Source organism: Vicugna pacos, unplaced genomic scaffold, assembly GCF_048564905.1.
Source record: "Vicugna pacos unplaced genomic scaffold, VicPac4 scaffold_20, whole genome shotgun sequence".
NCBI classification, from domain to species: Eukaryota; Metazoa; Chordata; class Mammalia; order Artiodactyla; family Camelidae; genus Vicugna; species Vicugna pacos.
The window spans coordinates 86527284-86542510 of NW_027328741.1; the positions used below are offsets into that span (position 1 = coordinate 86527284).

Here is a 15227-nt window from a genome sequence, read left to right on the forward strand (position 1 = left end):
ATGAAAACTATGGAACAGTCACAACCCTGCCCCCCATCTCCACCCTGAGGACGTCCACGCCGGGGAGGACACCTCGTAGGTAGTACCAACATCTCCACCTGAAAAACTAAGAAGCTTTGCCCCTAAAGCTGCACCAGTTTCCTTTCCCAGCTGGTTTTTTCTCTCCTGCTTGGACCGGCCCCCCGGCCCCGGCCCCGGCCCCGGCCCCGGCCCCGGCCCCGGCCCCGGCCCAAGTCGCCCCGCCCACGCTCTAGCCCCGCCCTCAATAGCCCCGCCCACACACGCTCCCCGCCCCCTCAGGCCCGGAAGCGGAAGTGGGGCTGGCGGAAGCTGGTATTCCGGCTCCTTCTGGCCTGTGGAGAGCTGTCCGCGTCTGTTGGGATCCCCGCCCGGCGGCTGCGCCTGTGGCGCTGACGTGGCTCCCGGAAGTGGCGCTGTCGCGAGGCCGCCATGTTGCAGCAGGTGAGGAGCTGTGGGCGCCGGGAGAGGGCGGCGGCTGGGCCCGAGGAGGAGCGGGGTGAGCGGCGGGCGGGACGGCCGGCGCTGGTGTCCGGGGAGTGCGGCCTAGGCTGCGCTGAGGAGGGCCAGCGCGGGTGTGAGGTCCGCGGGGTCGCTCTGTGTGTCCCCACCGCTCGTGAGCCGGCGAGGGGCAGGCAGTCGCCGCCCTGGACGTGGGTTACGGGACCCGCCGGGCCTGGCGTCCAGGTTTATGCCGTCAAAGCAGGTGGTTAAGGGTCGGTCCCTTCCCATGCTCACATCTGTTCCTCAGAGTTAATTACAGCCCTCACGTCTACGACCCCAGACTAGTGAGAAGAAGAATCTCTTCCTATTTAAAAAAGCACTGTTTATCGTGCACTTTAACTTGGGTTATCATAGCTGTTTTTTCTGAGGGATTTCTGTGGCCCAGCCGCTGGCCCAGGCCCTGCGGAAGGGCTGTGTAAACAATGCAGTTTCCTGCCCGGGTTTGGAGTGTTAATGCTTGTCCAGGGATTGAGTGGGGAGATGAAATAAGTTACAGAGATAAAGATATTTCAGATAACAACAGCATAGACGGTGATGTGATAGCAAGTATCTGAGAATGGAACAGCCTAGCGATTTGCGGTCAGGAAGGACCACTCTGAGGAGGTGACGTGAGTGGAGAAAATACAGTGATGGTCTGAACCTGCAGGAGGCTGGAGAAAAACACAGCCATACTGACCGTTCCTTCTTAAGTTTGTGACCACGCACCTCAAGGGAGCCCGGGGGGCCTCCCGGCAGTCATTATGGCGTTTCCGTAGTCCCCTAGGCTACTCTCCAAGTCTTCTCCCTCAGACCGTCAGCATTTCTTATCTTCTCTCAGCTCAGAGCCTTGTGGCTTGTTTCCCAGAGAAAACGGAAGCTGTCGGAGAACTTTCACACCACCTGCCTGTACAGCTTTGCCCACAACCTCCCGCAGGCGCTGCCTTTGCCTTACAGGTTGCCCTGTCTGTGCTCCAGCCTTAGGCTGGGCCCTCTGCTTGTGCACTGGTTTCCCTTTTACCTGCTCGGGACAGAAACTTTGGGATCTTCCTCGACTCCTTTCCTCTGAGCCCTCCGTCCACCCGTCAGCAGATCCTGTTGGTTCTGCCTCAGCATGTGTTCGGAATCGGGCTGCTTTTCACCACCTGCCCTGCCATCCACCCTCGACCAGACCATTACTTCTTGGCTCCATCATTAGATTCACCCCCTGGCCAGCCTCCCAGCTGTGTGCCTTTGTCTTTCCCTCTTTCCCCTCTTTGCTCTCAGAGTCTTAATGCAGTAGCCAGAATTTTCCTTCTAACATGAGTCAGAATGTGTCAGTCCTATGCTCAGGACACCCTGGTGGTCCCCCCTCCCCTCACTCAGTTTTTCTGATGTTCTTAATAGCAGTACCTGGAACTTACACATCCACAGCCAGACTCCTGATTTCGCCCCACAGTTGTGCTCACCACCTTTCCATCTATTGGATGCAACTCCAGGAGTGCAGAGCTAGTTGTCTTTTTTTCTTGTTTTTGGCTGTACCACTTAAACTAGTGCACATCGCGGGCACTCAGTATTTATTCAATAAATGAGACGAAGCCGGTCTTCCAAAGAGCAGGGTAAGAGAAAAGAGTGTTGCAGACAGAGTGCAGAAGGACCTGATAGGGCACAAGTGGGGCGTGTTTAAGGCACTGAAGAGAAGGCCAGCCTAGGGGCTTAGCTGTTGTATAGGTTTCCTATTGTAGCAAATTACCGTAAACCTAGTGGCTTAATACAAATTTATTATCTAAAAGTTCTGGTGGTCAGAAGCCCAAAATGAGTCTTAAGGGACTAAAATCATGGTGTAGGCTGAGCTGGAAGCTCTCAGGGAGAATCTGTCCTTGAGTTTATCCAGCTCCCAGAGGCTGCCTATCTTCCTTGGCTCACAGACACTCTCTCCTCTTCAAACCTGGCAGCATAACATCTTCAGTTTCTCTCTGACCTCAGCTTTCCTTGTGTCATCGTCTCTAACCCGACTCTCCTGTGTTCCGGACCACGGTGATTGCCTTATTGGTGCCACCTGGATAATCCAGGAGATTTCCCCAGCCCAATATCCTTAATTTAGTCACTTCTACAAAATTCTTCTTGCCAAGTAAATGTTCATATTCACAGGTTCTGGGGATTAGAACCTGGGCTTCTTTGGCAGGGGTGAGGAGGCCCTATTCAGCCTACCACAGTTAACAGAGAGGGAGTGGCCTGAGACAAGGAGTTAGAGCTGGGCAGGGGCCAGATGGTGATTTGTCACCATATGAAGTCTGTTTTCAGTCAAAGTGCTGTGGGTTTTAAGTGGGAGAATGATAATGATCTAATGGGAAAATGTCACCCTGGTTACTGGATGGCAAGGCCTCAGCATGTTCTTCTGTGGCATCATGTGGTGCATCCCAGCCTTGGCTGCACGAGAGCATTATATGGGGAGCTGAGTCAGGGTCATGAAAAAGTTCTCAAACTGATGGTGTGATGGTTGCACAATTCTGTGACTATACCAAAAATCATTGAATTATACACTTTAAATAAGTGAGTTGAATGCACCTGCTCTTTGGGAAAGACTTGAATATCCAGAAAAGCGGAAATAGAGGGAAAAGTGACAGAACAAGCCTCTGAGGAGGTGGGTAAAGAGGGGATTCCAAGCACCAGTAGCTGGCTTAGCCTTGGATAAAAGGACACAGATTTGTGAGCAGGGGTCGGAAAAAGGATGCAGTTAGATGATTTTGTGAAAGAACCCAGAGCCTTTGAATTTATCCCGACAGCCTCAGCTTTCTCTGCCCTGGGAGAGCGCTACTGAGAGTGGTGGGGTGAGTTTGTAGAGCATCAGCCGCTGATGATGGTTCCTACACGAACTGGCAACATCTTGTGAGGGATGGAGGCGGCAGGTGCCTGGACTGCTGTGGAGGGTTTGGCCAGGTGGTTGGGGTCGGGATAGGGGAACTGCCTTGGGCCCTTTCCAGCCTTCCAGGTGGCCATGGCCATGGCCATGTCTTAACTGTTGTCTTCCATTTTGACTAGCGTGCCGCCTTGTGTGTAGTAGGCCTGCAAGGACTGAACTTAATTTTGCTTCATGGCTGTTTACTTCCCTGTTAGGACAGTAACGATGACACTGAAGATGTTGCATTGTTTGATGCGGAAGAGGAGACAACTAACAGACCGAAAAAATCCAAAATCAGATATGAGGCTAAGTTACAAGAGTTGTGTTGTCTCGGGCTGTTCTGCCTGTTGACTGGTGCCAGCAGCGGGTTCCCTTCCAGGCAGAGTGGTTGTGACGTGCTGGCGAATGTTGTGTATTACAGTTTGATCTTAAAGATGACATTTCACTTTCTCTCTGGGAATAACTGGTATAGAGAATTTTACTCAGTACTGAGTTTTCAAGTTTGCAAATACAGTTATTTGAACACCAGTGTTTTTGATTCTGGCTGTTGTTTACCAAGAACGCACCATTTCTTTACGAGTTTCTGTAGATACATTACCTTCTGATTTATTGTACATATTTCAGAATTGCATCTTTTGTATCAACTAATATGAAAACATCATGCCAAACATACTTCTCTTCCAAACTTTGTTCTCTCTAAAGAAATTCACTTAATGAAATCAAATTCTGCCAGAACCTTGGAAGCATTATGCTAGGTGAGAGATGCCAGTCACAAAAGACCATGTATTATGTGATGTCACTTATGTGAAATGTCCAGGATAGATAAATCTACAGAGACAAAAAGTACATTGGTGGGTGCCCAGGGCTGGAGGTTGGTGGGATTGGGGTACATGGGGAGTGACTGCTCATGGGTTTAGGGTTTCTTTTTAGGGTCATGAAAAAGTTCTAAAACTGATGGTGTGATGGTTGCATAATTCTGCGACTGTACCAAAATCACTGGTACAGTGATTTAAATAGTTGAGTTGTATGGCACGTGGATTACATCTCTATGAAGTTGTTAATAAAACAACCTGATGGTTATTTTGTCTTAGTGCCTGAAGTGATTTCTGAGGGCCTGGAAATTCTTCGGGCATGATTTTTAGACAGGTAAAAATAAGTCTATCCTAAGAGTATAATTTCCTTATTTCTCCAAGCTTGGTAAAGATTCTTGTTATGCATTTTGGGAAGATTTATAATCAATGAGGTATTAAAGTCGTGTTTACATAGTGTGTTTTCTGTGACAACAGAAACACAGGGTCTAGTCAAATAATGGGACTTAATGAGAAAAGAGACAGGCGGTTTGCTTCTTCCTCAAGTCATCTTTTATTTTGACAAGACTGCATGGTTCTGTTACAGCTGAAACATTGTCATATACATCTGCAGTACCTGTCGTAAAATGTAATTGCATTTCTTTTGTTATGTTTTGGTTTTCAGACACCCAGTGGCATCATTTTTCCATTTATTCTTTCGAGTCAGTGCAATTATAGTCTATCTTCTCTGTGAATTGTTCAGCAGCAGCTTTATTGCCTGTATGGTGACAATTATCTTGTTGTTGTCATGTGACTTTTTGGCAGTCAAGGTAGGTTTGTTTTTATTTTTAAAATCCTATTTAATATGATGAGATTGAATGACATAAACAATACAAAAAGGACACTGAGCATTTTGTATTGATGTTAAATTTATCTTTTTGTTACTTAAGGCCTCATCTGTGTCAAAATGCTGGTTAGATCAGATCATATAGAGGTTATTGCACTACTGACTTGTGTGCTTTACGTTAGCCAACATCAGCTCTGAAGTTAAACGTATAAATAAAATGTGACTGGCAGCTGCAGACCCTGCGTACTGCTTCTAGTCCACATCACTGGTTTTGCTTCAGGGTCACCGTCAGCTGTGCCGGGTCTGGTTTCTGGATGGGACCTCAGGAGAGTTTGTCCACAGATCCTCAAGTGTCCACCACTGCAGAGGCTCCTGTGTGAGCTCTAGGGCGGTGTTCCTCACCCAGGGCCATGTTGCCCCCCAGGCGGTGCTTGTCAATGCCTGAAGATGTTGGTCACGGCTGGGGTGGGGAGCACACTGCAGGCCTCAGAGGGGCTCAGGCCAGGGATGCCGCCGAACGCCTTCAGGTGCGCAGACGCGACAGCCACCTGCATCCGTTATCTGGCCCACAGTGCTGGTAGTGCTGTGGTTGAGAACCCCTGCTGTAGGGCTGGAAAGGCATGTAAGAAGTGGTTTCAGACTCGAAGGCAGTGGTGGGTAGAGGGAGGAAGGGAGGGATGGATAGGGGTGTGAGTGGGGGGGCATGTGATACAGTGATTATGGCAAAACACTAAGTGCAGACCCTAGGTGGTAGGTATATGGGTATTCACTTGTAAAACTTGGCTTTTCTGTGTGTTTGGAAATTTTCATAGTAAAAAATGGTGGGGGGGGAATCAAAGGCAAAAAAAAAAAAAGACGACACCTGGTTTTGGAATATCAGAGACATGATTATTGATTCAAAAACCCGGTAAAATGTTACCAGTCTATTCACGGCCACCAAGCCAGCTGTTTTTAGGTCTGTTGATTCTGACAGATATCAGAAGTGGTTGGCTTGGGGGCTAGTTTACATGAGCCACCAAATGCTGAGAATAAAGATTACGAAGACCTGTTTCTTGTAGGCTTTTCTTTCATACAGTCTTTGGCCTGTATTCCTTTGAATTTCTTCTGTTGCTTTATGCTGTAAAGTGTTTGCTGTAGCCCGGTCACAATTTTGAGAAATGTTTCTTTTTGTTGTTCCTTCCTGTAATTTGTGCTTAGCCAAATAGAACATGGCCTTCAGTTGATTCTTCCTGCTAATTTCTAAACTGTTGTAATTAAATCCTTGTAGGTTTAGGGTTTTAAAAAATGTGGCCAGAAAGCATATTTTCTGATAACCCGTAAAGAAATATAAACAAGAAGAGCTTAAAAAAGTCACCCTTTTATCTGTGGCACAATTACTTGTAGAAGTGCAAACAGTTGAGATGAAATTAAGAGGTCAAGAGTGGGGACGGTATTAAATGGACTTGGGAAGGGGTATGTGGGCTTCTGAATCTAGTTAAAACACAGATGTGTCATAAGTAAATTTCAGTGCAGTTGTCAAAAGAGGAGAGATAATTGTTTTAAAAATAAAAGAGAAATTAAAAGATACAAAATTATTTAAAAAAAAAGAACTTTAATGTTATGACCTATATGGGGCTTTTGTTTTGTTCTCTACTCTGGCAAATAGAGTAAAAAAGGTTAAGTAAAGTTTTAAAAATTTTATTGGTAACTATTAGTAAAATTTAAAACAAGGCTGTGTGTCTTCCACAACACTGGAGAAGGTAGGAGCAACTGAAACGTAGCTCATGCAGCAAGAGACGGGAAAACAGCAAGCGTCAAGGAAGCTGAAATGTCATAGGCCATGTGCAGGGTGAGGGGAGCAGTGGCCCATTAGCTATAACAATAAATGTAATTTGATTAAACTCTCTTTTAAAGATAAGAGTTCTAACATTGAGTCAGAAGTCAAAGGTCCAGCCAAAAAGATCTAACTAAAACTGTGACATTTAAAAAGCCAAACACTTGGAGAAGATGGAGGAACACTGTTGTGGTGGAAGTCTTAAGAGACGACTGTCCTCAGCACATCGAAGCGACAAAAAATGGTTAAGTTCTGAAGAATCTGAGTGAAATAGCCAAGTCACTTTCATGGCAGTTTTTGAAACCTTGTGTGTAGAGTTGTGATACTTTCTTGTTCAGCTCCTGTGGGGCACTTATAAAAGCTGATTAAATACCACTGTGAAGAAACTGCAAATAAACTGTCTGAAGCAGCTGCGTGTTCTAACCCAGTGCAGCAGAACTGGAAACCAATGAAAAGTGGTTGTCACAACTGCCTGCTAAATATCTTGTCTCAAAGAGGAAACAAAAACTGAATATAGATTATTTACAGCTTAATGATAATGATCATCTACTTTCAAACTTTTGAAGTGTGTCTAAAGCTGAATTCAGAGGAAAAGCAATAGGCCAAAGGCTTTTATTAGAGGTACAGAAATTTTAAAAACAAAAGTAGTAAGCTTGAGAGAAATTAGGAAAATAAGCAATAGTAAAAGCAGAAAGTAAATAATTGGAAAATGGGAGAACGGAGGAGTTTGAAAATAAAGAGCTGTCATTTGAAAATGCCTCTGAGATAGGCCCTGACTGCTCTCAGTCTTGGCCTGCTCTTCTCTTTTACTTAGCCTTCAAATGTTAACGTTTCCACAAAGTCAGGTTTGGTCTTTAAGTTTCCTCCTCTTCTTCTCCTGTATTCCTTTCATTACATTAGGAAAGCTCTCGAAGTAATTTGTTTCGTCAGTGAGAGAGAGCTTGGTGCATTTCCATTGCTGAATGAAGGCCAGTGCCTGTAACCACATACCATAGACTGGGTGGCCCACACACAGTAGGAGTTTATTTTCCGAGTGCTGGAGGCTGGAAATCCAGGATCAGAGTGCCCGCGTGCTCGGCTTCTGGTGAGGGACCTCCTCTGGGTCCAGACTGCTGATCTCCCCTTCCTTCCTCACCCCGCTGAGAGCAGAGAGGCGGAAAGTCTAGTGAGGGCACTAGTCCCATCAGCAGAGGCTCCACCCTCATGAGCTCATCTAGTCCCGGTCACCTCCCAGAGGGCCACCTCCTGACACCATCACCTGGTGAGGGGGTGGGGGCAGAGTTTTGACATGTGAATTTGGGGGACACAAACACTGAGTTTGTATCAACTGTTTTTAGAGATACATAGTTATAAAATATATGTCGCTATGGTGAGGACATAGAGGAAAAAGTAGGTCCCAGAAGAACAAGGGGTTTGGGAACACATTAGGGAACTGGAGAAAGGATGAGTTCATGAGGGAACAGAGGGCGATGTTCATGGATCTGCTTACCCATCACCTCCACCCCTGCCGGGTCTGCCATTGCATTTGATTTAATCTTTTGTCCAGGCCTGTTGTGTAGTGGTTGTTAACTGAGTATTATGGAGGTAAAGCTGATGATTTCTTTATTTGTGAAATGTTACACTAAGATAGGATATTATGGTAGCTCTTTAAATAACGTTTTTAAAATGTGTGTGTATATGTTAATCTTTACCAGAATGTCACAGGTAGACTAATGGTTGGCCTGCGCTGGTGGAATCACATTGATGAAGATGGAAAAAGCCATTGGGTGTTTGAGTCCAGGAAGGTAAACTGCCTCTGTTTTTCTCTTTGAGTGTCATTTAATAAATTATGTATAGATTTCATTCGAATATTTAAGGGTGAGTTACTGAAATACTTCAGATGTAATCTACACACGAAGAGCTGTGCCAAGTCACTGGGCAGGGCAGCACTAAACCAGAGGGCCTTCTGAAACTTTCTGTCTCGTTCAGACTGGAAACAAGCCATGTGCAGGAAAGAACCCTCTGAGAGGCTTTTGGCTCACAGTTTGTGCTAAGCTGCCCCCAGGGGCTGCTGAGAAAGGCGCTCTTTCCATGAGCCGCCTCAGCCTGGTGTTGCCTTCCCTGGTGTAACTGCTTTCGGGAGCTCGTCTGCCCTTGCCCCCGTGGTCCTCCTCCATTTGTGGGCAGGAGAAGGAGAAGGTTTGCAACTGGAGAGAAGATCTGAGCTGAGCAGAGCAGTCTGTTCTTCAGGCGGTTCCCTCAGAAGTCCCAGGGGACTGCAGTCTGTTTTGGGCTAGCCTGTTTATCAGCAGTGGAGATCAGTTGGGAGGCAGAGGACAGAATTCTTGGAGACGGCACCAGCTAAATTGCTTGCCTTCTGCTTGGAAGGGCCTTGACAAGGACTTCTCTGAAAGCAGTGTTGTGCTCAGTGAGTCAGTAGTCCTGATAAAATCTACCTTGGAAACGATTCACGGCCCTTTTAAATTCCTGGGTATTGCTGAAACATTGTGGTCGTGTCCAGAATCCCTCGATTCCATTTCCTCTTCTGGACCCTGACTTGACCTTTTAGTCTCCAGGATGACTGTAGCCTTGATTTCCTGGATCCTTACCAAAGAAGGTATCCTTCCGAGCTTCCTTGTGAATGAACAGTAGAAGTGCAAGGAGGAATGACTAGAAGCCTGTCCGAGCTGACCCTGATTGTCTTGGGTGATGAGAAACTGTCCATTTTGCCCTGAAAATGGAACGTTCTTGAGTTAGAGCGAAGTATATTAAGACCAGTTCCAAAGGTTACAGTCGTGGTAGGTCTGCTGTTTTGTTTGAGGTGGGTTGGGGGCAGGGGTTCTGACTTAGGACTTGGGTTGTCTGTTACTTTGTTTGAATCTGAGGGTAAGGTGTTTTTCATTAAAAATGTTAAACTCTTTGCTGATGAATATCACAAGACATTGGTTATTAAATTCATGTTCTTTTGTAGGCCTCCTCTCAAGAGAGTAAAACTGTTTCAGAGGCTGAGTCAAGAATCTTCTGGTTGGGACTCATTGCCTGTCCAGTGCTGTGGGTGGTATTTGCCTTCAGTGCCCTCTTCTCCTTCAGAGTGAAGTGGCTGGTGAGTGTCAGTGTGGAGTGGTCAGTAATTCTCACAGGTGGCTGATGGCGTGGTTGGTAGTCAGCACCTGCCCATCTGTGTTGACATCAGGGACCCATCTTGAATAGGCAGCTTCATTGTGTATCTCCCAAGTTCGGTTTCCCATCTCTGCTTTTCTCCAAGTGCCCGGAGCAGCGTTCTGTGCAAGACTCCATTTCACCAGCTCTCCTGGTGCCTAGCGGAGTTTTGATTTAGCCTGTCTTGTTCAGTGATTCCTACATTCATCACCTGATCTTGTCGGATGGGGATGTTGCGTGTCCTCCAGACGTTTGGCTTAGCTTGGAACTAACAGTGGTCTTTTCTGAGGATAGCGGTTGGTAACCTGTTCAGTTGTCCATTACAGCAGCTGTTTTATGAGCGCTCACAACCTCTCTGGTTCAGGAGCCTGCAAAGGGCTTGTCTGGAAGGTTCTGACTTGGGATCTCTCGTAGTTGTGGTCAGACAGCGATGGCATGACGGGGCTGGTGAGGCATCTAGTCTTTGAGGTCCCATGGCCTCCCACGTGGTCTTCCCACATGGCTTGCTGGGACCTTCTCATGGCCCGGTGGCCTCACGGCAGTGAGACTGCTTACTTGGAAGGCCCCGGCTCCCGCTGGGAGTGTTTCAGCTCAGAAGCTGAATTACCTTTTACACTTGGGCTAGTTTTCTAGGACTGCCACAGCTGAGTGTCACAGGCTGGTGGCTTCAGCAGCAGAAGCTAATTTCCCCCCAACTCTGGAGGCCTCTCTCTGCGGCTTGTAGATGGCTTCTCACGGTCCTCCTGCTACCTGTCTGTCCTGACCTCCTCTGCCTGTAAGGACACCGGTCACACTGGATTAGGGTCCACCCCAGCCATCTCATTTTACCTTAATTACCTCTTTAAAGACCCTGACTCCAAATACAGTCACATTCTGGGGTACTGGGGGATATATAGAGAGATACACGTATAAATAAATAAATTAGGGGAGGACAGAGTCAGCCTGTAACAGACATCTAGCCTCAGAAGTCACATCACTTTTCTGTTTCGCACATTCAAGGGAATGGAAAATATGCTCCCCAGCCTGAGTGGGTAGGAAGGTTCCAGAAGAGCGTGTGGAGCAGGAGATACAGCTGTTGCCATCTTTGGAAAGTATAATGTGTCACTTGACCCGACTATGTGTCTTGTTCTTTTAACAGCTGAGTTTATCTGACTTAATGCTTATAGATACCAGGTATATTTTGGCCTTAATTGTGTTTTTTCCTTATTTGTAATATTGTCTGTTTTGCTGTATAGCTTCTCTCTTCGTTTGTGAGCGTGCCTATGTATGTAGTTTCCCTTTTGAGATTGGAAGCTTTATTGTCTATTTTTAGTTTTTCTAGCAGTTACCTTTCTCACGTGCCCTCGGTCACGAGTGGGACACGTGTTTAGTGTCTGTTGATCTGCTGCAAAGGATGTAGAGTTCCCACCCCTGTGCCTCCCCCGCCTTGTCCTCCCTGCTTCCAGCCCTGGGTTCTTGGTGGTGGTGGTCTTATTTTAGTTATTTTAAGTAATACGTTTAATCCTGTTTATTGACTCAGAGACTCTGTTTAGGAGGGGAAACGTTTCCTTTTGAAGTGGTATTTGTTGCTGGTTGTTCAGTCTTTGGTCTGTTTTTAACCATACTGGCTCAGTGGTCTTGTTGCAGCTTCTCCTTTTACCTCTTGGTTGGCTGGATTTCATCAGTGGGGATTTTTTTTTCCCAAAAAATCTGTGGGTGTTATTTCTTTTGGTTCTGTCATGTTCAAGAATCTGAGCCGTTGACTTTATTCTTGAATTCACTTTTTCCTTTCTTTCTGAATAAGTTTTTTATATTTGGGTAAGTTTTTTATTCTTTCTTCATTCTTAAAAAAATTCTTTATTCTTGAATAAAGAACTATTCTTGGCTCAGTTAATATTCTTGGGCCACAGCTGCTTCCTCTCAGCATTCAGAAGACGTTGCTTCATCATTTTCTTATATTGAATATTGCAGAGAAATCTGAGGCCAGGCTTATGAACCCCCATGTAACTGAGTGAGGCATTTTTCTCCTTGGACAAAGAATTTCTGATGTCATTCTAGAAATTATAAAATAGCATATGTAACCAGGTTGTCCTCATGTTTGTCTTTCCATAGTGCTTTTTCCGGACACTGTGCCCACTAATGACAGGCACAGATTCTGCTCTGAATTGGGAAAATTATCTTCTGTTAAGTCTTTACATTTATTTGCATTCTGTTTTTTTTGTTGTCTTTAATTCTGAGGTACCAGTTACCTCTGTGTTGGGTCCTTTTTATCTGTTCTCACCCACTATCTTAATTGCTTTTATCTCTCATCTCTTTCTGTTCTGTTTATTCCCTCAGCAAATCTTTTTAGGAGTCTGCCCCTTGCCAGAGCTGTCCTGGCTGCTGTGGACAGGACTAGGGGCTCGAGAAACAAGGTAACAGCTCTGAGAGCCCTGAGTCCTGGTGGAGCAGGGTGTGGGCAGGCAGACAGGGAGGGAGCGGCTGGGAGGAAGGTGACATGGTGACAGAGTGGAGTGGGCAGTGGGGCGGGGTGCTGCTTTAGGCTGGGGGTCAGCAGGGGCTTTTCTGCGCTTCCTTAGCTCTGCCAGCACCATTTTTAGCTCCTGGTGCCTTGTCTCACCTTCACTGTCTCTGAATTCTTACCTTTAGTTCTCCCGCAGGGAGAAGTCTTCCCGGGGTGCTCTGACTTAGGAGGACTGGGTTTCTTCCACAGCAGCCTTCGCCTGCCTTTGGCGGGCTGTGTCCCTTTCTGCTTTGGTTGTGGGTTTGTGTAGCTGCTTTTCCCTCGTCTCTCCGTCTCGCGTGGGCTCGCAGGGGCAGCTCCGCCCAGACCGTTAGTGTGCTGCTTTCATGGGGGTGAACTCCCCTCGACGGCCTTCCCTGTCGTCTGAGACCCCTGGGCTCGGCATGCGTGGCAGGTGGGTGGCCTGGGGTGCAGGTGTGGGGAGGGACGTGGCCACCTTGGCCGGCCCGGCGCGGAGGTTTGCCTTCTCGCGCGCGGACTGGAGGTCTTGTGTCCCGGTCACTCTGTTCTGGTTGCCACGCCTCCTGCTTCAGACCATCCAGGAGGCCCTGGAGCCTTCGCCTCCGGCTGGGGGTCGGCCCGGGCTTTCTCTTGTGCTGTTTCCACTTCCTAAAGCGGAGCAGGGACGGGCGTGTGAAAGGTGGGTTTAACGCTCTGGGCTGGGAAGGGGGTGCCTCCAGCTTCCCTGCCTCTGTTCTCTGAGGAGGCGGGCTTGACGGCTGTCGGTCCTCCTGCCTGTCGGAGCAGCTGTTTGCTCTAGAACAGGGCTGGGCAGACTGGCCTCAGGCTAGGTCTGGCCCAACACCCGAGTTTTTGTGAATTTGTACTGGAACCCAGCCTTGTCTGTTTGTTTACGCACTGCCGGTGGCCGCTTTGGGACCAGAAGGACAGAGTGGAGTATTTACAACAGAGACCACATGGCCTGCAAAGCCTAAAATGTTTACCATCTGGCCCTTTCCAGAAAGACTTTGTCAACCCTTGTTCCAGAATACTTAACCATGGGGTCTCCTCGTGTTGTTCTCATTAGCTTTTCTTTCATAGTATTTAAATAGTAGCCTTGAGTTTCTTATTCTCAATCCTTAGTGGTCTTCGTGGGGCCACCTATAGGATCATGGCCACGGGGAGGAAACAGCTCTGCCCAAGTGCATCTCCCCCTGCTGCTCCCTCCCCCTCCACCCCTTCCACTCCCCTCTGTCCCCACCCCCTCCCTCCAGTCACGGAAGGCAAGCACCTGTTGGTTGCTGCCTTGAGGCACTGGTTGGCTTTCTCAGAAGCCAGTCGTCACACACACACGTTAGCAGAGTGCAGAATTCACTTTTGCCTGCTCTCACTGTGTTGAACTTGATCTGTCTTGACCATTCTTTTGGAGTTCTTTTTTTTTTCCCCCATTCTTTTGGATTTCTTAAGGGAATAATTAACATTTGAGCCCCTTCTGAGTCTCATTTACTTTTTTTATATCTTTACTCACAGATCCATGGACAATATTAGAATGAGAATGGCCCCCCCACTGCACCCCTGGGGCTGCTGGGGGCTGGCACGTAGCATCCGTGTTAGCAGACACTTGTTGGGTGGTGCTGAGCATGTATTGGGTGGGTCTGTTCTGGGAGGGAGGGGGGTCTCAACAGCCACGAACCCCACTTCACAAGGCTGCCTTCCCATTCTCTTTCCCACCTCAGCCTGCCGTGTCTCCCTTGTGGCGGAGGGGACAGTCAGTCTGTTGGGCCGTAACTGCTGGTTGTTCCCTTCTCCAGGCAGTGGTCATCATGGGTGTGGTGCTGCAAGGTGCCAACCTGTATGGCTACATCAGATGCAAAGTGGGCAGCAGAAAGAATTTAACCAGCATGGCTACATCGTACCTTGGAAAGCAGTTTTTAAGACAAGTAAGTGTTTTCTGGACGTGAGGGTTATTTTGTTGTGGTCAGTGACTAATGCAGTGATGATTTCTAACTCTTATATAGAGTTTAATTTTTGTGAATTACTTAAAAAAGGTTTTTAAAGGGTTGTATTTATTTAAGTATGAGATGATGATACCAGTTATTTTAATTTCTCTTTGGTGGCTTTTAGGATATTCCAGAAATGTATTGTCAGTGTCCTGAAATTATTTTAAAACCAGAGAGATAAATGTTCATTTTGATAACTTATCTTTTTAAAATTATGTTAAGTTCAGTTGCTTTCCATTACTTCTGGTGGCTCTAAATGAACAGGTTTGAAGAATGGATATTGTATAGTTTCCAGGTTTATAGTAAGAACAAATTAGAAACATAGTAAGATTGTGTATCATTAAAGGTTGTTTTGAAGTACTCAGGTTTTTTTTTTTTGAGAACATACAGATTTTACTATAGTTTCTCAATATGAAGATTTAAGTCAGAGTTTTCAGTGGGATAAGTAGTGCTCATAGGTAGTTACTGGTATAAGTGACACCTCATGTTTGTGTTCATGTAGTAGGTTGGGCAGGGGAAGTTCTAGGGGACAGTGATGGGTTCTCAACCTTGGACATGCATCAGAGTCACCTGGAGGGCTAAACCACAGATTGCGGGGCCCCACCTCCAGAGTTTCTTATTTGGTTAATCTGGAGCCGGGTCCCATAATTTGGTGTTTCACAGGTTCCCAGGTGACACTGGTGCTGCTGCTCCAAGGATTATATTTGTAATTAAAGCCCTGAGAAGTGAGGGAACTTCTCAGGCAAATACAGCTGCCAAGTGTACAAGGCTCAGGCTCAGGCCAGCTCTCCTCTATTGAAATTCATTGTCTTCTCCGCT

General features: G+C 46.9%; 1 protein-coding gene across 3 annotated transcripts in view; it reads left to right on the plus strand.

The window, feature by feature from the left end:
- The first annotated feature begins 314 nt into the window (after positions 1-314).
- LOC140693897 (Golgi apparatus membrane protein TVP23 homolog B-like) overlaps positions 315-15227 on the plus strand; it is a 16886-nt gene continuing 1973 nt past the window's right edge. For 2 of the 3 annotated variants that reach the window (XR_012069602.1, XM_072957468.1), the window contains exons 1-5: positions 330-462; positions 4853-4997; positions 8522-8611; positions 9778-9909; positions 14220-14348. Coding sequence is in view for 2 of the 3 variants with exons in the window: in XM_072957468.1 (XP_072813569.1) it covers positions 4950-4997; positions 8522-8611; positions 9778-9909; positions 14220-14348 (399 nt within the window). In the remaining variant the exon portion in view is untranslated. Of the gene's footprint in view, positions 463-4852; positions 4998-8521; positions 8612-9777; positions 9910-14219; positions 14349-15227 lie in introns of all 3 variants that reach the window. The other variant, XM_072957469.1, reaches the window with a different exon arrangement.